General features: G+C 34.5%; 4 protein-coding genes across 7 annotated transcripts; 2 read left to right on the top strand and 2 right to left on the bottom strand.

The window, feature by feature from the left end:
- Positions 1–222: 222 nt before the first annotated feature.
- LOC105963821 (aquaporin PIP1-2) lies at positions 223–2,219 on the bottom strand. The gene is made up of 4 exons (XM_012988295.2): positions 1,718–2,219; positions 1,136–1,431; positions 638–778; positions 223–522 (listed from the first exon to the last, which is right to left on the bottom strand). The coding sequence occupies exons 1-4, from the start codon at positions 2,040–2,042 to the stop codon at positions 427–429; spliced, it is 858 nt and encodes a 285-aa protein (XP_012843749.1). The 5' UTR covers positions 2,043–2,219; the 3' UTR covers positions 223–426.
- Positions 2,220–6,457: 4,238 nt separating this feature from the next.
- LOC105963820 (SKP1-like protein 21) lies at positions 6,458–11,883 on the top strand. Its single transcript, XM_012988294.2, has 10 exons — positions 6,458–6,743; positions 8,212–8,301; positions 8,497–8,718; positions 8,842–9,033; positions 9,141–9,251; positions 9,431–9,509; positions 9,963–10,102; positions 10,254–10,435; positions 11,355–11,488; positions 11,783–11,883. Exons 2-10 carry the CDS (start codon positions 8,266–8,268, stop codon positions 11,803–11,805), a joined length of 1,119 nt encoding a protein of 372 aa, XP_012843748.1. The 5' UTR covers positions 6,458–6,743; positions 8,212–8,265; the 3' UTR covers positions 11,806–11,883.
- Positions 11,884–12,460: 577 nt separating this feature from the next.
- On the bottom strand, positions 12,461–17,105 carry SPPL4 (SIGNAL PEPTIDE PEPTIDASE-LIKE 4). The gene is made up of 14 exons (XM_012988292.2): positions 16,673–17,105; positions 15,818–15,976; positions 15,584–15,695; positions 15,366–15,485; positions 15,071–15,222; positions 14,355–14,537; positions 14,210–14,244; positions 13,802–13,964; positions 13,619–13,672; positions 13,432–13,524; positions 13,187–13,329; positions 13,018–13,088; positions 12,826–12,909; positions 12,461–12,735 (listed from the first exon to the last, which is right to left on the bottom strand). The coding sequence occupies exons 1-14, from the start codon at positions 16,805–16,807 to the stop codon at positions 12,626–12,628; spliced, it is 1,614 nt and encodes a 537-aa protein (XP_012843746.2). The 5' UTR covers positions 16,808–17,105; the 3' UTR covers positions 12,461–12,625.
- Positions 17,106–18,685: 1,580 nt separating this feature from the next.
- LOC105963817 (uncharacterized) lies at positions 18,686–21,564 on the top strand. 4 transcript variants are annotated; one of them, XM_012988289.2, is made up of 8 exons: positions 18,686–18,838; positions 19,482–19,559; positions 19,709–19,773; positions 20,329–20,396; positions 20,589–20,695; positions 20,920–20,969; positions 21,057–21,139; positions 21,222–21,564. In XM_012988289.2, the coding sequence occupies exons 2-8, from the start codon at positions 19,502–19,504 to the stop codon at positions 21,334–21,336; spliced, it is 546 nt and encodes a 181-aa protein (XP_012843743.2). In that variant the 5' UTR covers positions 18,686–18,838; positions 19,482–19,501; the 3' UTR covers positions 21,337–21,564. The 4 variants fall into 4 exon arrangements, with proteins under 4 accessions (XP_012843743.2, XP_012843742.2, XP_088670715.1 ...); XM_012988288.2 differs by having other exon boundaries at positions 18,710–18,848; XM_088814589.1 differs by having other exon boundaries at positions 18,746–18,848; positions 19,498–19,559.
- The last annotated feature ends 86 nt before the right edge of the window (positions 21,565–21,650 follow it).

Below are 21,650 nucleotides of genomic sequence, written 5' to 3'. Positions count from 1 at the left end.
ACGATCAACAATAAACGCATAATTCCTCTAAAACAAAAATAAAATAAAAATAATAATAATAACAACGGACACTTATTCGAACTTATTCCAAAATTGTATTCAAGGTTTGATTTGGTAAGCAATCGAATTGAGTTTAAACGGGTGTTAGTCAGTCAATTCGAGCATGAATCTACAATATGCAAGTTTTTGTTCGTTATATAAAGAAACAAGCTAAAAACGAACTTCTAAAGAAGAGTCTCGAATCGAATAGCATAATTTGAATCTTTACACAAGAAACACCAAATTACAAAAAAAAAAAAAAAACACATAATTAGAAGAGACTTAAAAGCGTCAATTACAACAAACAAACAAACATACAAACACGATTCTAGATTAAAAGTAGATAAGCAAGAAAATCAACAAGCAGAATGAGAGGTTGGTTTATGTTCAGTGACCACTCTTGAATGGGATGGCTCTAATAACAACCACATGATAAAGTGCAGCAAGTGCAGCTCCAACGAAAGGTCCAACCCAGAAAACCCACTGTAAAAAAATATTTAATTAAGCCACAATTAGTGTTGTAATTAACCAACAATTATGTTACACCTCTGAAAAAAAAAATTAAAAAAATAATAATAGAAAAAAATAATTCTCTTACATGGTCATCCCATGCATGATCGTTGTTGAAAATGATAGCTGCACCAAGACTTCGGGCCGGGTTGATGCCCGTTCCGGTAATCGGGATTGTTGCCAAGTGAACCAAAAATACAGCAAATCCAATTGGGAGTGGAGCCAAAAGCTGTATATATAGAAATTCCCACAAGAGATTTATAGGAGTTGAGCATAAATGCATAATAGCATGAGAGATTACAGAATATTGATTTGGTTCAATTTAAGGCCTCGTTTGGTTTCCAATATAAGACTAGCCAAGATCTACGTACTTATTTAATTAATCACGGCTTATCTTGCCAAACCAAACGAGGTAAAATTGAACAAAACTTTTCTTGATTTAGTCTACATATGTCTAATTAATTGTGAAAAGATTCAAGATCCTTCTACAAGTTAGCAAACATAGACTTTAACACTAGAATAAACGAATTCGGACGATTTTTCGGTTAAATGTAAACGAGATGGTGAAAGATAGCTAAGCACTTACAGGGACATGTGAATCTCTAGCGTTTCTCTTGGCATCGGTAGCGGAAAAGACGGTGTAAACGAGGACGAAAGTGCCGATAATCTCAGCACCAAGGCCACTCCCCTTCGTGTAACCATGGTTAACTACATTAGCACCACCACCCATTGCCTGGTAGATCTTAGGCTGGAAACCCTTAACCACACCAGCACCACAGATTGCACCAAGACATTGCATCACTATGTAGAAAACTGCTCTGGTTAGAGACAGCTTTCTTGCTAGGAACAGACCAAATGTCACTGCTGGATTTATGTGCCCACCTGAAAAAAAAATTCCCACGCAATTAACAGATCAGCAAATGAAAACCCTAATAACACACAAAACACACACTGAGAGTGAAAATTTCCTCACAGGGACAAATAAACAAACACATGATAGGCACTGGGAGGAATGAATTTTTTTTTTCACACACAATTAACAGATCAGGATATGGAAACCCTAGAAACTTCAACAGAGCGACAGAATTACACACACTGAGATTGAAAATTTCCTCACAGAGACAAATAAACAAACATATGGCATGCACTGGGAGGAGTGAGAATTTACCAGAGATTCCGGCGGTGCAGTAGACGAGGGCGAAGATCATGCCGCCGAAAGCCCAAGCGATACCCTGAATTCCGACGGTGGAGCACTTGCTTGGTGACTTGGAAACACCCATGACAGTCAGGACGGTGATGTAGAGAAACAGAAAGGTGGCGACGAACTCGGCAATGCCGGCTCTCCAGAACGACCACGACTTGAGCTCGCCGGGCTCGAACAGCGGCGCCGGCGGCGGCTCCTTGTAGTCCTTGGTTTGCGCGGAGGTTCCTAATGGCTGCCTCTCTGAGTACTTGTTTGCTCCTAAGCTCACATCCTCCTCTTTCCCCTCCATTCTTAAACTTTCTCTCTCTCTAGTTTCTCTCTCTAGATTTTCTCTCTCTAGTTTTCTTTATCCGAAGGTGGAGAGTGAAGAACAGAGGGGGAGAGTCATTTATAATACTGGCTACTGAGCAGAGAGAGAAGAAGATTAGTGTGACAGCTGTAATGTAACATTCTTTTCAGGCTCTTTATTAATATCATTTCATGCCCTTGAGATTTATCTGTATTCTAATTAAGCCCTTCTTCTTATTCTTTTTTTGCATTTTTACCACGATAGTTTTTGTTATGAATTCACTTTTTTTTTTTCATCATTTATGTAGTTGAATATTTTTACTACTTATTAAAAATATGAAATTTCATTTCAATAAAAAAAAAATTGAAACATCATTGTTCTAATTTTTTTTAAACACAAATCATGTTTCGAATTGGGAAAATAGGGGAGGGACGTGATTTGAAACATAAACTTCTACTATAATAGTAGAGTTTACGTAGCAACTGTCCCGTATGGGATGACCTAACGATTGAAGCAAATGAGCGTAGCGTGTGTCAATTAACTCAGGTTCGAATCATCTTGCCAACGGTCGCTAGATGGAACTTGTCACACATGATTAACCTAGTGTAATATAGATTTATCAAATGCAACTATTGTATATGGTTTGGTGCGAGTTTCTTCATTATCAAAAAAACAATAAAAAAATAATTAAATATCAATTTTTCTAATGAGGGTTTGTCGCTAAACTAATTTCGGAACATGTGATAATATGTAAATTCTTCTATAATAAGGGGCGATATTCAATTTTCAAAAGTATGCAAGACAAACAGTGGGGACTTGCTTCGCTGTCTTATCTAGGGGTGGTTTTTTTTTTACCAAATTGCCCTACCAACCCATTGCTCTACCGAGCCCTACCGATTCTCTACTGAAATATTACTACCAAATTATTACCGTACCCTACCGTACCCTACCGAAATGTTTTGGTAGGGCAACGGCACTCAATATTATTAAAATGGTATATTGCCCTACCGTACCGAAATATTATTAATAAATAAAATTTTATTTTAATAATTCATTTATCATATATAAAAAGTTAATATAGTATCCTAATTAACTACTATTAGTTAAAATTAATTATACTCTTTAGATATGTGAAAACTATTTTAAGTTGCTTTCATTAATAATGATATAATTGATGTTAAAAAAATTTATGTTATAATTTTATTTAATAAATATTTTATATTGAGTAAATTAATAACATATATTTATAATACTTATATTTTAAAAAACTAGTTTTGTACATTTTAAACGTATATACCTTGAATTGCTTTGAAAAAATGATATTCAATTTAGACTTAAATAGTAGATAACATAAATTGGTAATTATCATTACCATACCCTACCGTACCGAACTTTTGGTATACCGAATTTCGGTATACCGAACTTTTTGGCAGGGCAATGGTAATTGATTTTATAATACCGAAAGTTCGGTAGTGGTAGTGATTCGGCGGGTTTGGTACGGTTGCCCTACCAAACCCACCTCTAGTCTTATCTAATTACATATTAAATTTAAAAATCACTTTAGCCACTGATTTATGACAACAAAAATACAATAAAAAACAGTGTGGATAGGACTTGCATTTTTTTATTATATGTCCTTTAAGATTTATCAAATTAAATATTAAATAAAAATTCACTTCAGTCCCTGAGTTTATGACATAAAATAAAATAATGTGGTATATATGTAATATTGATGGATGTAAAGGGCAGAAAATAAATAATTAAAGAGATAAGGATGAATGGGAAAATAAAGATGTGGATATCGTGGGCTTGACGGCTTTTCGGACCGTTAAAGTAAAGTGGGCCCCACCACCTAAAAAGAATCAAAAAAATAGAGACGTTGGCACATAAAAGTCCAGAGGGAAACAGCCACCTAAACACGTGCTACTCAATTTCCCACTATTTACTTTATAGGGTAAAATAATGTATTAAATATACTTTTCACCCCTAAAATATATTATATGCAGCAATTACCCCTCAATGTACAATTTTGTAACAATTATCCCCTCAACATCAATTATTTTGTATCTTAAATTTTAAAACATGTTAATATATTTCCAATTTTCCACTATTGTTGGACGGAAAAATAATTCAAATAATTTATAAAAGTTAAAATCAATTGGAAATTCAATTCAATATTTAAAATTGTACATTTCTTTGGTAGAATACATAACATAACAATATAAATAATTATTGGATCATATAAAATTGAAAAGTAACTAGGATAAAATTATTGGAAAAGAAAATGAGAAGTAATACATTGTATAGTATTAAATGAAAATATATTTTAAGAAATTAATGAGCTAAAATAAATTAAAATACTTAAAATTACTGTTATAGAATTTAATCATTTTTTAATTATTCCATCTAATAATATTAAATGATATTCACTGATTTGTTTTATATTACGAAGATAAAGTTAATTAATCTAGAAGACTCTATTCTTTAACCTGCACAACAAAAAAAAATAAAAAATAAAAAATAAAATAGAAATATTTAATTTACTCGTGCTTCATTGGGACCCAATATGAATCATGTGAATTATGTAAAGAATAAAATATTTCAAACCTTCAATTATTGGAATATTGTCCATCACACTCATACACCTACTCCCACCACCATTAAAACATTTCATTTATTTTTATTTTCTTTTTTTGTTTCAAAATTCAATCAATGATTAGCAAAACATATAGCCGTCCAATCCACTAATAGGTGGCCACGTGGTTGCTTAATTCCTTTAAATTTTATCATGTCTTTTTTCTTTCTTTTTAAAAAATTTTAAGGTAAATCACGACCACCCCTCTCAAGGAAAGCCTAAATTACGAAAATCTTCATCATGTTTAGATAATTACAGCTATGTACCTCAACTATGTACTGTCTTACCGAAAAACTCCTCATTTACTAAGTAAATTTGACACCATGAGAATTGAGTAATCGACGTGTCAGACAATACATAGTTGAGAGTTGGTTGTAATTACTCAAACATGAGCGGTTTTTTTTTTTTGTAATTTGAACATACCTTAGGTGTTGAGCGTAATTTGCCTAAATTTTATTATTATAGTAATATTTATTAAAACATAATCTTTGAAAATAAATAAATTAAATTTGGGCTGGATATAAAAGAATCCTAGAAGCCCATTAAAAGTCCATGAGATGAGAGTTGTTGGTTTAGTTGCCTGTATCTACAATGCATTGGCAGCCCAAAAGTTAATGGACCTTTTAGTTTTGGGCCAATTAGCAATTCTCTTTTGTCTCTCGTGAATTACACACACACACACACACACACACACATTAAACTAAAATTAAATTATGTATGGTGATTAATTATTTTTTTCTTTTTATCTTATTCCCATGTAATTTATGAATTGATTAGTAATTTTGCTTATATAACTGATAGATGCAAAAGGGCTTTTGGTCGAACTTTCTTCGAACCGTGCTCACTCAACTGTCGAGAAAGTTCACCTATCGCAGAAATTAGGGCCAGTGGAAAACGAACAAGACGACTGAAAAAGAATAAAGAGATAGCGAGACTTCGAGAGAAAGTGTGAGTTTGTATTATTGATTATGTATGAATGTAACCCTCATCGATTTTTCGTACATTTGTTTATATCGACATTTTTAAGGAAACATTTCCAATTCTAGAACCCCTTGATTCGACCAGGATTTGATTATGATTGATGCGTGAAATCTGACACTTTCGTTTATCTACTTATAGAGAAGATCCGCGATCCATGTCTTGTAACGGTCTTCAGATCAGCTCGTTACCTACATGACCTCATTTGTCATTATCTAATACATAGCGAGCCATATGTCCTACTCTCCTTGCTCCTTGCAACAAGACCGATATTAATGAACTCTGATCAAGTGAGCTCCAGGCGTGTCGAGCTCTTGGTTTACCTTATTTCTTTATAGTTTGTTGGATTTACTGAGAGTTCGGCCTAATGGTGCCGAATTGTCCTTCGTCACCTTATATGGTTTTTTTCGGGATATTAGGCTTTTAGCCCACTATCTCAGTAGGAAGTTCGGCCCAACGATGCCGAACTGACCCATTAATACATATGACAAATTGGATACCTATAAAATGTGCCATAGTTAGTTAAAAAAATATAAGGCCCAAATTTGTTGTCCCCTTAGGCTCATTAAGCAAATTCATTTTGGCCCATATTTGATTTTAAATCCCTTAATAACGATCCCTAATTACATAATTAAACCTAATAACGGTCCCTAATTAGTAATTACATAGATAATTAGTAAATACGAAAAAATCAAATTAAAAATGATTTTTAAGTACAGAAATTGGAAATATGACGTCACATATCAGTATTCTCACGTAAGCCTCACCTACATTTCACCGTCAAAACACATCTAATTTGCACACAGCGATAGATACAGCAGTTGGTGTATCTAAGTTCCAAAACCAGCCATAGATATAATTAATTAATTATATATATTTTTTTTCACTGAAACGAATTAAAAAAATAAAAAAATAAAAAATCTTTGCCTAAACGAAGAAGAAAAAACATGTTATCCCTATTTTCTCATTCCGCTCGCGCTCTCATATTTATCCATCTTCTGCTTTCGAAGACGACCGCCATTTTCTTAATTCAATGCTTCGTTTAGCATACAGTTCGTTTTCCTCCCATTTGTTCTTCTGAATTTCAGGTGCGTGATGTTTTTTTCCTTTTTTATTTGCAAGCTTTCCGTTTTGGTTTTTTTTTTTACTTGTTTGTATTTTTTTTTGTTTAGGTTTGAATTTGATAGAGGCAGGAGCGTGTGTATTTTTGTTTGTTGTGTAGTTCAATTCGTTGTTTTGGCTGCTGTAAATTGTTTTATTGTTGCTAATTTTATAATTTATCGGGAAATTACTGGATTAGGGATGGGAATGGGACGGTGTTTGAGCTGATATTGGGGATTAGGGTTTTTCTGGACCAGCATTTTGTGGTTTTTGATTGGTTATAGCATTTCCTAATTATCGTGTTGAGTTAAGTTTGGGTTTGTTGCTCGGAATGAATTGATGCCGTTAATTAGCAGTAAGAGTTCACTTTTTTTTTTGGTTTGTATTCTGCAATTAATGAGGTACATGACTGCAAGATTTGATATTCATGCTGGATGATGATTTTGTAGTAGTTGGGAACTGAACAGTTACAGTGATGCATGATGTCGATTTTTTACTAAGTAAACACTGATTCCGATTGGGGAAATAGATATACGAAGTGCAGTTCATCTGCATGCTCAAATCTACTGTTCATATTGCCTTGTGAATGAAGCACAAAGTCCTCATGGTTAAGGTTCATCTAATATCCATCCACCCCACATTTGAGTTCAGATGGTTGAATTATTGTTATGGGCCCGTTCCAAATAGAACAGATTGATGTAAGGAAGCCTGGCTGCATTGAATAAATGCATGGACTCAGAAGTTCCCTTACTGTATAATAATTCCTTCCTAGAAGTTCCATTTCTTTTGTTTTTTTTTTTGGAATTATTTGGATAATCAATTTAGAAGTTGGATCTATTGCAGCTTGTAAGGTATAGCCATGAAAGGTCGGTTTTCACTTGGAGCAAAAAATGTGCCCTTGATTAAACATTTTCCCCTCTTTATGATATTGCCGATCCAGGGAGACTAGGGGTCAGTTTGGGATCAGGTGGTGCACTGTCGACTGTAGTAATGTTGTTTTGTTCTGGTAATTCATTTTCTATGGACTTTTGTCCCAGTGGTAGATGAATTGAAATGTTTCATTGATGGGAGCACGCCGGGGATTTGGGATTGTAGAATGGGGGAGAGGCAGAGAATCATTTTTGGAATTCGAAAAAGAATTGGATGCCAATAGTTGATGCGTTAAAATCTGTAATTTAGCCCACCCTCTTGTTACGTGAGATGTCTACTTATGTTATTCATCACAAAGAGTGGATATTTCCTTCTTTTACTTGCTAAAATTATAATTTAGTTTATAAGAAAGAAATTTCTGCTGATGAATACCAATCACAATACTGCTTATGAGCTTAAGAGATGTATTGTTGTCAGTATCTTAAATATTAGGGTTCCTGAATAAATGCAGGCATGATAAATGATCTGTCCTTGGATTAGAAGTGAGATCATTTGGTATAACTTTTATGTGATTCTTTGCTGCAGGTAAATAGTTGTGAAGTTTCTTTTTTGCACGCTCCCTTTTCAATTGGCTGTCCAATGACAGAAGCTGACAGTGACATTATTAAACCGGAGGTATGATTTACCGCCCCCTCCTTTTCTTTGGTAACATACAACACACCTTCCCTTGAATGGTTAGCTCATTCGTTTGAGGGTTGTTATGTGCCTGTTCACTTCATACGGTATTGAGAGCTATGAAGTTTTTATTATTGTAATCCCTATGTTTGTCAATGGCTTCTGATTTGATATAGTTGTGCTGTGTACTGCTAGATGTTGAAGGCTTATGTGTGGCTTCAAACTTCTGATGGTTCAATACAACAAGTAGAGCAAGAGTTTGCTATGTATTGTCCATTTATATGTCAAGAAATACAAGCAGGAATGGGATCGTCAAAGAATTATCCCATATCTCTTCCTCCACGGGTCAATCCTGCTATGCTGAGCCTGATTCTTGACTACTGCCGATTTCATCAAGTACCAGGCCGTTCTAACAAGGTTAATAACTCTTTCATGTCTTTTCTCTTGACGTGATTAATTTCCATTATCTTATCTTTTTTGGCATTCACATAGTATGATAGAGGAAAATAAAGTCTTCATTTTGATTATTCCTTGATGCAGGAGAGGAAGTCCTTTGATGAGAAGTTTGTCCGAATGGATACTAAAAGGCTTTGTGAACTGACATCTGCTGCTGACAGCCTGCAGCTGAAGCCGCTTGTTGATCTTACTAGTCGTGCTCTTGCAAGGGTGATTGAAGGGAAGACCCCAGAAGAGATACGAGAGATATTTCATCTACCTGATGATCTCACAGAGGTGTTCTGTCATTGCAAGCAGAGTACATGCTTAATGTCCTTTTTGTCCCTTGGGGAGTGTTCTGCATAAATATATATTTTTTATATTGTGTTATCTTATTGGTACAGGAAGAGAAGTTGGAGCCTATCAAAAACACCATGGATGATCCAAGGATTCGGCTGTTGAATAGGTTATATGCTAGGAAGAGGAAAGAATTGAAAGAAAGAGAGAGATTAAAGGTGATCACGATATCGTTTTTGTATTGAGATGTCATCCAGCAGTTATATTTGTAGGTTTGTGTACCCAGTGAACAGTAATATTCACATTCAATAAACTGCATGAAAGTGGTTGTTCACCTCTATAATTATATTTGAGTATGCTGCCAAGACTGAGACAGTGTCTTTGATGTGTTCTATAGACTGCTGAGGCTGAAGAGGAGCATGCTGATGAGCGTTCGGTGGATGACCTCTTATCGTTTATTAATGGAAGCAATGAAGGTAGTTATTGGTCCAGAATGAAAAACGGACTTATATTATTCTGGAATGGTATAACTTTTGGAGAGGATGTGGCGATGGTGGTCTCTGTTCTCCTATTGGAATAATAACTGCCTTTTAAAGTCTTAGAGTTTGGACAAAATTATTTTGTTTTATTGTTGAACTGTTTTCTTTGTTTTCTTCGTTTTATTCCAACAGTCAAATTTATGGTACTGAATTTCGTAGACTATGATATGATGCTTAGCGTGATACTGTTGCTCTGGTTTACTTATATACCCGTTGCATATCTCGTTCAACTGTAGCCGAACTTCAAGCCATGCATGCATCTTTATCACCCCTGCATCTCTTTCATCCTTAGTGTACTTGAAGCCATACATATACGAACCCTCCATATTGTTTTCTCTCTTCCCCTATCTTATAATTTTAATCTGGACTTCTCATACGTATAAATTGCAGATTCTCGGGGGACTCGGACTTCCAAAACAAAAAAGAAGAACCGTAAGAGGAAAGATCATCACAAGACTGCTCCTCCAAACTGCACTAGTACTTCAAACATCACCTCTTGTTCAAGCAACTCTGTAAATATGGATAAGAAGGTGAGAATTATTTTCATTTTTTGTGTACTTCTTTGGGCTTCATATTTGTGCTCAGGCTTTGGTCAGAGATGCCATTGCTACTTACTAAGTGCCTCAGAGATTTATGCCTCAGTCATTCGTGTTATTCTGATTGATGTCCTCATTGTTGCAGGAACTGGATGCCCGTCATTCTATGTACAGTAATCCTTTGTTACATGGCAAGCTTCTGACTGACGTCTGCAACGCTACAAAGTTGTTGGATATTGAAGATGACGGATTAGCAGCTGAAGATGAGTTTGATGATTGCGATTTAGATGATGATATTGACCCTGCATTGAAAGAACAAATTGATAGGTGAGCTTAATGCTTTTCAGTGATTTTGATTTTTTTCTTTTTTTTTTTTTATTTTCCTAGCCCCCGCCTATTTGTGCGTGCGTTCTGGAGTTTGAATCTCAAAGGATCAAGGAAGAAATAATGTGTGTTCGCTTATCTGAGATCCTTCTTGTTAAATTACTTCAGTGAGTTCTTTCCATGTCACTGTTCATGTTGTATTATTAAGTTATTCCGCTACTGCTTGATCGTTTTCGTCGGTGTATGTAAATATACTTTCTTGAGTACCAGCCTAAAAGCAAGCTGTACTTTTCGAAATGGTTATTTTGATTTTTTTTATGGATTTGGAGAGTTGTCCGGCTGACCTTTGGACCTGATTGTGAAAATTATGTTGTGTAAAGTTGACCCTCACCTAGAATGTAGGATAAGTCCTCAACATTTAGGTAATTTGTCGTAGGAAAAAGAACGGAGAAGATTTACTGTTGTATCTTGTAACTAGTAACTAAGCATTGGTTGGTTAAATGGTCTTTGTGGAAAAAGTTCACTCAAGTTATTTGATCCGGAGGAGTCATGTGTATACATAATATTTGTTCGATTGTCGTAATAGTTGGAATGGAATAAAATTCTGCTTCTGTGTGTGTGTGTGTGCGCAAAATCATTTACTCTTATGTAAAGAAGGATGTAAGTACTATTCTTTTCGTGTTCATGCAACTGGGGAAAATGCATGTTTAGCTTGTAGATTTCCATTTGAGTTTGATTATCTCTAGATTTAGCTTCGAAGCCACTGTACTGTTCATACGTACATTTAATATCTTGATTATGTTGAGAGTTCATGCAAGAGAAGAAAGTCGAAATGAATTAGGAATACTATCCTTGCCATACCTTTTGTTTTATGGATTATAATCTTTTTTTACGACATTTTCGTCTTCTTATGATTCATCAGGGAAGTGGAAGACTTTGCGAGAAGGTTAAATTCAGATTGGCCAGAAAGAATGCAAGAGATTCTCTCTCTTGGTCAACAGAGAAGACCGTTACAGGTGACCATTAACGGGAATGGTTCTTTGAGGAGATTTACAAGTATGTTAACTCTTCCGTACACAATTTTGTCTTATTTTACGTTTTCCGCAAAATCTTGTATGATAAGATGCCATGCAATCTTAATATTTATTTTATGTTCAGTTATTGCAATAAATTTTCGGGTAATCATGGAAACATGAACTCTTATCTTGGCCTATTACAATTGGATTTTCATATGATCGGATAATCTTATGTCGTGAACCAAACGAGACCTTATTTTTCTGGCAAATATTGTGACTATAAAAAAAACATTTTCCGTTATCTGAACTCGTTAATCTTGCTGCTTTTCGACAGGCTTAGATCAGCGCCAGAAATGACCCGCTCAACAAACCTATCAGATTCAAAAATGGAGAACGACCAGAAAAAGAATTTGGTCAACGTATTTAACAGAGAGGTTGGTTATGGGTTGACATTCGAGTTCATCGGCAAATTCTTTCGATATTTATCAGAGATTCAATTTTGATGCTTGAGTTAAGCTAATGTATCTTTATTACAGGAAAAAAGAAAAAAAAAAGAAAAGGAAAACAAATAAGTAGCCAATACCAACCAATTTTGCCTCTCTCTTTCTTTTTTTTTGTTTTTTTAATTTATTATTATTTTTATATTTGTATTTTAATATTTTGTTGCTATTTTCCTCATTTAGTCAATGATGAGACTTTTAAAATTTAGAATGTGTAGGCATAGACTTATAGCTTTGATTCTCTTGACTTTTTTTGATTACAAGCCAAGTGAATTAAATCATTGTAAATATCATTAAGTTAAATGTAATTGTATTGATTAATGCTTTCGATTTCTGTTTTATTACGCTTCATTTGGATCGAAGGATTTGAAATTACGTCGTCGATGATTTTATTTTATTTTTATTTTCAATTTATTCCAAATGCTTATCTCTTATTTCAAACCACTAATCTGAAAAATAAAAACAAAAAAAATTAAATAATTAGAACTAAAATCTCAAAAATCACTAACCAATTTCAAAAGAGTAAAACAAGAACATATATATAATTCTGCAGATCTGCTTACATTAACAGGTTTTTACACTCTAATCTAAATGTCACATATTCTGCGAGGAAATTGTACTCTAATCGATAATCGAAGTGGGACCCACCGTGTAATATATAGATAATTATATTTATTTCATTGTTCGTGTTGACGAAGTTGTACATGCGGACAAGGTCTATCGGGCTCTCCCCGCGTCCACAAATGCTTCAAATCACCTCTTTTCTTCGCTAACGTTATCAATGTACCTAAATAATTTAATTACCATAAACAATTATGAAAACTTATATAAATAAAAAACAAAATAAAAGCGTCACATATTATTTTCGTTTACCAACCTAGCGTGAACGGAACGATATAAAGCAAAGCCGGTTGCCCGTGTCCATCCATCATGTTTAGAGCAATATATGTAACCAGAAGACCTGTGTCCAATTTTTTTTTATTTTTTTTCAAATGTTACATTTTCATGTAATAATAATAATAATAAATAAATAAATATATAAATAAATAAATAAAGATTTGGAGCATACCTAAACCATAAGCAATCATTGCCCAGAGAAAATATCCATTTTTGAGGCTTTTATTGGACAACCAATCATACCTGCTCATTTTTTCATAATACTTAAAAACATATATAAATATAATTTTTTTCGACATTTTTATTGCTCGAAAATAATTGATTTACTAAGAAAAAAGAACCTGAGGGAAAATGCTACGAGCAATCCCGGTAAAATAATATCGCCAAATCCAATAATGCTATATCCACCCCAAGGATCGAACATTCGAGGGATTTTCAATAGCATCGGAATTCCATCTTCTCCGCTTCCGTCACCTCTAGCAACCTGACAATAGCCAAAAAAAATCACTAACACGTTTTCAATTAATCCGTTCGTTTTTATTTAATTCGTTTGATTCAATTTAATTAAAAAAAAAACATTACTCACCACTATCATCACACTCTTGTGGAACCACAATTTCGAGATAAATACCCAAAATATATCGTACAAGAACGCACAACCGAGCAGAACTGCTCCCACCTGAGCATATTCAAATGATTAAAAAAAAATCGGGATCATTTAATTTATAGTGTCTCCGAGAAAAAAAAATCATTTAATTGAGATAATAAATCACCTTCAGATTAGGAACTCGTATTATCTGGAGAACAGTGATTATCAATGCAATGCCCTGTTAACAAGGAACGAATCGAATCGAACCAATTATTTTTGCCGCCATTAGTATATATATTTTTTAAAGAATTAAAGATTGCAAAAAATAAAAAAAAAAATAGAGATTTTATTAAAGTTGAAATCTTACGAGTATATCTTGACCAATCCATGCAAAGGACACGTGGCGAAAAAGTGCCCATAAAACGGCAAACGATATGCAGAAAGGAGAAACAGCGAGCGTCAAATGCGAGACAGCTCCCACACAAGGTACTTTAACAAATGTTTCTGCTGCATTCTCAAACCATCTGAAACTATATTCAACACGATGTAAGTATATTTCACTAACGCCTCGTTTGGTTCCTAAGATAAGATTAAGACGAGATTAAATAATTTTACGAAAAAACCCAATTGATCATCTCCGAATTGGCCAAGATTATAGCCATTTTAACGAAAATTAAAAAAAAGGATTATTTAATCAATCATGGCTAATCTGACCAACCAAACGAGGCCTTCGAATATGAGACAATCGGGTTTTGGAGGGAAAAAAAATGCATACCATGATAATAGAGCCACTACACAAGTTTGGAGACCCTGCAAAATAATAAAATTAAAAACCTTAGAAGAAAAAATAATCTCGAAAATCCGAATTTTTTTTGTTTTAATTAAAATCCCACATGGAATAAAATTGGTTAAAGTCGTACCTCTACGCCACCTATGCAAAAGACAACGACGAGAATCTCGATGAACCAATAAGACATTAACTTGTATAACATAAGCAAGAAACATGAGGCGACCACAACAAATAGGATAGCTGAGGTTGTATTGATGTCCACAAATCCGCTCGAGTGACAATTTTCTTCACATACGTATTCTTCACAACCATCCTGCGAGAATTTTAAAATGTAATATATGCATGGGAGGCAAAATCTATATTTGCATGGAATATATCGAAAAAATCGGAATTAGCATTATCGTAAAAATTCCAAGTTTTTTCGGAAGTGGAAAACTAACTCAAATTCTGTTCCGAATTTTTTTTTTTGGAAAATTTGGAATGATTTTATTTTTTTCGAAAAGCGGACACTTTTCGATCGGAATTTGAAAATTCCTAAACTTTTGGTAATTTGTAATACAAAATAAATACATAATAATACTGATATCATAACGTGTATTTTTTCGGGGGAAATCCGAATTTTCAATAAAATTAAAATCGGATTGGAAATCGGAATCTATTATATTCCAATTCCATTCCAACAAATACCGGAAAAAAGGGGAAAAAAAATCGGAGATCGTAATTTCAAAATTCGGAATGAAAAATATTGTTCCAAAAGCGGAAGTTTTCAGATTGGAATCAGCATCATTCGGAATTTCCGTTCCGATTTCCACCCCAACTAGAGAATATAAGTACGAGTTTTCTCACCTTTAATAGTTTGTCTTGCTCTATAGCTGCCTCTCTGGCACTCCAAGCCGACCAATAAGACGCGCACAAAATCGTACCGACTGCCATTAGCCATAAAAACACTTCTGCCACATCAACTTCGGGGCGCTGCGGTGAGTAAATCTGAATTGAAACTGAAAATAAGGACAATCCCATGAATAACAACTCAAGCAAAATAAAACTACGTATATAGATAGATACAAATTCATTTTATTGCGTTTATATATATACATATATAATTTTTGTTTTCCTAAACGCAGAGCGTTAAAAAGCTTACCGTTCGAAGTGTTCGCCATGTTTTGTTTCAAACTCACACCAGCATCTTTTGGGAGCATTACAACAGGTATACGTATACTTACGTCGGTTTCGTTCGCTTCACAAACCATCTTAAAGAGCTCTGTTAAAAAAAAAGAAAAATACATATTCGACATTAAAATATATTCCGAAACGGGGCAACAAAAAAGAATATATGTATTAAAAAAAAAAAAAAAAAACCTTTTTCGCTGTTTATGATGAGTAAAGCAGAAGCGCCAGCAGCTTCCGCAATATTTCCTTTGGTGACGAAACTGCAATTGCCTCGGTGAACCAATATAACATCCCCCACCAGCTACAGAATACCAAAACGCTGTAAGATGAGCCCCGAATATAAAAACCACTTCTTTTTAACAAACATTAGTTTTTTATTTTTATTTAAAAAAAAAAAAGCCGTCGCCATAGTAGAAAGCAAACCTTATTTTTTGGTTTACTACAACAATCGGGAGGGTCTGCGAGAGTAACTTTTGTCTGGTTAGCACGTTTCTCTTTCGATACCAAATTGGGGCCGAATCTTGCGCCGACGCCCACAAATTCCATTATTTCTTTACCATTTACCCAAACCGGTACTTTAACCTATTCAATAAGCACCAAATTAATAACAAACACGTAAGAAAAACTTCAACTTCGATTGGAGGTGTATCAACATTTGAACCTTCGATATTAGCATAAGATAGCAAAAAAACCCGATACTAGCACATCTTGTATCTACTTGGTAAGTTTATGATTATCGAACAAAGTTTCAAGAAAATCGGTAAAATCAAGAAACGTTAATCGGTCAAAACTAACTAAAACCCAAATGCATTCGTCATTGAACTCCGAAATCCCGACTAAACGTGGAATTCACGATGCTATTAAAGATCCAATCGAAATTTCCAAGAAGAAACAAAAACAACGAAATCGAGCTTAAAAGAACCTCGTAAGTATTAGCATCACTCAAAGGATTACACAATCAAAAAAGTCAAAATACAGTAATTAGTGTAAGATTAGTACTTTATAAACACATTAGATTAAAAGGGGCAAAGTCAAAATACAGATATACAGAAAAAAACATAAGGGAACAAAAATTCCGACCAGATAACAAAAACCCTCACCGGATACAACCTAGAACAATACAAGAAACATCATAAACATAATAAAAAACATTACTTTATATCAAAAAATCAAATAAAAATAAAATAAAATGACTATCTTCAAAATGGAAAAAAATAAAAATAAAAAATATTTAAAATGAAAAAATGGCAAAACAAAAAAAAAAGATTGGATTTTTACCAGAACAAAATCATTGTCACAACCAGGCCTCTTTGGAGCAATATCATCTTGGTGAACTATATCATCTGCAAACGCAATAGAGCAGCAAAACAACAGAGTAACCGCATAGAAAGAACTGTAGACAACTCTGTCCATCAACTCAACAAAACAGAGAGAGAGAGAGAGAGAGAGAGAGAGAGAGAGAGAGAGAGAGAGAGAGAGAGAGAGAGAGAGAAAGTCAATAATGATTTTTTTTGTTTTTCTGCAGGTATATATATATATTGTATATTGAATATATTATATGTTAAGAGATGTGGGAACTGTGAGACAAAAGACAGAGGAATTGAGATATGTACGAAGGAAGGATGTAAGAAAGGAGATGGAGAAAAGTTCTTAAGGGGCTGTTTGGCTTTGTTTTCTATTTTTGATTTTTTGATTTTCCTTTTTCACCTTTAGAAAACAACGCCGTGTTTTAACCGTTGAACTAGCTTTCTATCTTTTTCGGGGTATGAATCTTTTGGCCGTCTCGGCGGTGGCGCGTGCGTCGAACGCGATGTAGTTATATTTGATTTACTTTGCTAAATTAAGTGAATTTTTTGGTCAGTCAACCCCTCTGACCTCCCTTTATTTATTATTATTATTATTATTAATTATTAATATAGTTTTTTAAAATTATAGCATGTGAATATAATAATTGTGGATATTGGAACTTATTTTGTTACAATTTATCACTAGTCTTATCATAATTTCTTGCATCTCTTATCACAATTTATCAAATGAACTTTGTTCATTATTCTCGATCGTTTATATACCTATAAAATCAATTTTATTTAATTGTAAAAGTTTATTAGTTCAGATTTATTGTGTAACTAAAAAGATCTTATTAAAATATTAAAAAACGTCTTTTAGAATGTTATAACCTGATTTTGTTTGGTTTTTTATAGGCACGAGATAAGCTATGCAACTCCTAACTTGAATATAAAGAAATCGAACGTAAGAAGATATAATCCTATATGATTTCTACACGCGCCTTCAACAGTTCAATTCACCAAAAAACCCTAAATCTGTCTCTCCATCGTCACCACACCGCCGTCACAACACACCATCATCACCTTACTTTGATATTATGATGTTTTTTTTATTACAAATAAATAAATAAAATTACAACTCGCACCACCAACCAAAGCAGAACCACCACCCATCAAAATCCGATTTCGGTGATAAATCGACAATTTATGGCTTTTGTTAAGATCTGCCGACGACGACCCCGACCCCGACTTCGACGGCGACGGAGACGGCACCGACGACAATGGCTTCAACGGAATTAGCATCGTTGTTCTGGTTGGTTCTTCATCTTCCGATCAAGAGAGAATAATCTAAAGAATTGAGAGAAAAAAGTATAATATGGAGAAAAAAAAAGAGAGAATAAACGGGAGAAGAAGAGACGGGAGAGAAGAGAAAATAAGATTAGGGTTTGAAAGAGTATAGTAAACAATTAATGGTAGTTTTGAAATTATGAAAATATCACTTGGGTGGAATATTAGCTAGGAGGTTTTCTCTAATTTTTTTTGGAAGAGGGTTGCTAATTATCCCTAACAATAATAATAAAATACTGTTCGGTAGAACTTATCTACCAGCACGACGGACGACGCGGTTTTCAATTTCTCAGACTACAAATATAAATATTTACGAACCGCTCCCAAACGCGCCGCTTCTCAGCTAGCAGAAAAAGGCCAAAGCGAGTGGGGCCCACGTACAGTGATTAAATAATACCGGCCACCGGTCGGGCCGGTACTTTATTTTTCCGTATATTTTGGCCGTACTGATAAGACGGCGCATTAAAAATTTAAACGGTGCTCAGATTCAGGTACGGGCTGGCCGCTAGGAGCTACGCTACAGTGTGATCGTTCCCACCCACACCGAACACGTGTCTTCTATCTGATTGGTCCAGGGTTTAAATTCAAATTGGGCCCAATGTAAAAGGCTTTTTCTTAATCAGGCCGTATAAATATGGGCCTATTAGATATTTTCCGTAAGCCCATTTATTCTTATTTTTTTTCTGTCGTTCATTGTAACTATAAACGGCGTCGTTTTGGTGTAGCCTCTTTCCACCTCTTCTCGACCTGTAGCAGTTCCGATTGTGCGTGAAAACGGCGCCATCTTGCGTCGGCGTGAACTTCGGCTCCGGTGAGTCCAGGTGTACTGTGTCTGTGTATCTGAAATTGTCTTAACTGTTTTTATTTTTTCATTTTTGACCTAATATATTACTCCAGTAAGCATTTGTTGGATTTCTGATTTTCTCGAGGAATTCGAAACGAGATTGAGTACGTTTCAGTTTCGAATATTGAATTTAAGTTTACTGCCATGAGGTGATATGAATTTCACAGTTTGATTTGTGTTGGAAATGTTTGAGATAGTAGAAAATCTATGAATAAAATGTTTCCATTTGAAACTCCGAGTGAGTGTTGTTGTTGATGAGTTGCAAACAGCTCCCAGTTTGAACTTGGGAGGGTTTTCTGGAAGTTATCGCATTATTTCGTTTCGATCTGGTTTATTCGATGTGCTTGTGTTTTTGCTGTCTTTCCAAACTAAGATTACTTGAATCCAGTTTTTCCTTTCATTTCATGTTCATGTTAATTTGTGAAGGACCAACGGTATGTTCGGTTGTGGTTTGTAATTGTTAACGGCAAGATGATTTTTGAACCTGGCTTAATAATGTGCCGGTTTGATTTGGATAGCTAAGTGTCTAATCAGTATGAATTCTTCATCACCGTGCTCATTGAACCTTGTTTTCTTTTTTTCTTTTCTTTTTTTTTTTTCCCGTATGAAGGTTTCACAGGTTGAAGGATTATGTTCATTTCTAGGTTTTATCGGCAAGGAGCTCATACAATCAAGAATCTGGTAAAAGGTCTGCCTGTTACCCCTTTCTTTAGTGTAATTTACACATTGAGTATAATAAAGCTTATTGCTGACATTGCTTGCCTGGAGTTATTTTTGCTCCAATGACAGTACTTTTCATGCTCTTCTTTTTCATAAATTTGCTTTGATCCATTGCAGCTCCAGCTCTTAATCCAAGGACTTTCTACTCCCCTGTGGTTTATAATCAATCTATAGGAGCCCTGGTTAGTAAACTTTGACCTTGTATGGATTTGAGATTCTCTATTGACACCATTCGAATCTGTGAATATGTTCGAGATGAGCAACGTAGGCTATTGATAATCGTAAATATGATTAAATTTGAGGAGGCCCATTGTTTTTAGTCGGCAATCTTGTGGGTCGTGTCGAATTTTGCCTGTATCAAATAAATTGAAAAGAATTTCTAGGTGCATGAGGCCTCACGCAGTCACGCTTCTTTTAATGTTGGACAATAGATTTAATTGAGTTCATGACAGTAAGAGTTGTGGATTGCAAAAGTGGGTCTCCACTAAATATTATGCTTAGGCTATCAAAACGGAAACAAATGCTGGAAAAAGTGTAAGAATGAAATATTTGACATTAAAGTATCAAGTCATCTGATTAAAACCAAAAACAAATAAGTTGAAAAACTAAGAAGAATTAGAACTTTTGGAGCACCAACCACCCAATTGTGAGGATATTATATATTTCCCTTTGCTTTTCTGTCTTTGGGTTCTCAACGTGATTAAACTTAAAACCTGTGTATATCTTTGTGGATTCAGAAACATGAATTTTTTAGCAGTACAACCGCTAAACAGGACTCGGAAGACGGAAATGAAGAAAACGAGAAGTAAGTCTTTTGGACAAAATATTGTTCTCTTTTTAGTTGTTTCAAATGGTAAAATCGGGTCCTGATTAGTTTTTCATTAAGTATTGCTGTCTAAATATTTTCAACTGTTGGAATTGTAAAACGTGGTATCTGAAGGGCATCTGATATTCTTGTTCTTACATATTCTCTATGATCCTCATTTGGAATTTTCAGAATAAATGTGACATTTGTTGACAAGGAGGGAGATGAGACACTTATTAAGGTCCCAATTGGAATGTCGATGTTAGAGGCTGCACATGAAAATGACATAGATCTTGAAGGTGAACTTACTATAGTGGCTGTGTTTATTGTATACCCCATGCTATGTATGGTCAATCATTGTATTAGTTAAAACTAATTAATACTATTTAATCCCTATATTGTGATATAATAAATGATTAGCTAAAATTTTGATTTCATGAGATTTCGCAACTACAGTAATTCCCGGTAGTTTCGTGCGAGTCGAAGTCTACGAAGCTAGCTTAATCCTGTGATTTTATTGTAGGAGCATGTGAAGGGTCACTCGCTTGTTCCACTTGTCATGTAATTGTGATGGTAAGTTATTGGGGCAAATACATTTATTCTGCTTAAAATGAAATATTATAATTCATCCTCAAATGTTATTTCGATGCTTTTTGGCAGGATATGGAGCAATATAACAAATTACCTGATCCAAGCGATGAGGAAAATGACATGTTAGATCTTGCATTTGGCCTCACAGAAACGTATGTCTCTTGCCTTTGACATCAATGAATCATTTCCGGTCTCTGTAGCAAATTTATTTAAATATATGATGATTTTCCGCAGGTCCCGTTTGGGTTGTCAAATAATTGCTAAATCTGAACTTGAAGGACTTCGCTTAGCAATCCCCGCTGCAACACGAAACTTTGCTGTCGATGGGTTTAAGCCAAAACCTCATTAAATCATTCTTGCGGAGTAGATGAAAAAGAAGTCTTTGGTGTAGATTATCACAGATGGGAATCGAACAATTTTGTTGTTAGTAGTGAGAAAAACTTGACTAGTCAGTAATTAATAATTATCTGTGTGTCGATGAGCCAACTTTTATTCCTTTTTTTCTTTTTCCCTCTCGGTTGTATTGCACCCGTGTATTTTATTACATCATAAAATGAGCTTAGTTTCCGGCAAACAAGATCAATCGTAGATGAACAAGTTTCACAATTTTTTTCTGGGCATCTTTGAGGTCGAATATTGTAGCAACGATTGGCGAAATTTTCT

The sequence above is a fragment of the Erythranthe guttata genome, chromosome 2 (assembly GCF_056151865.1).
Source record: "Erythranthe guttata isolate IM_541 chromosome 2, IM_541, whole genome shotgun sequence".
NCBI lineage: Eukaryota > Viridiplantae > Streptophyta > Magnoliopsida > Lamiales > Phrymaceae > Erythranthe > Erythranthe guttata.
This window is presented reverse-complemented; position numbering and strand designations above follow the sequence as displayed.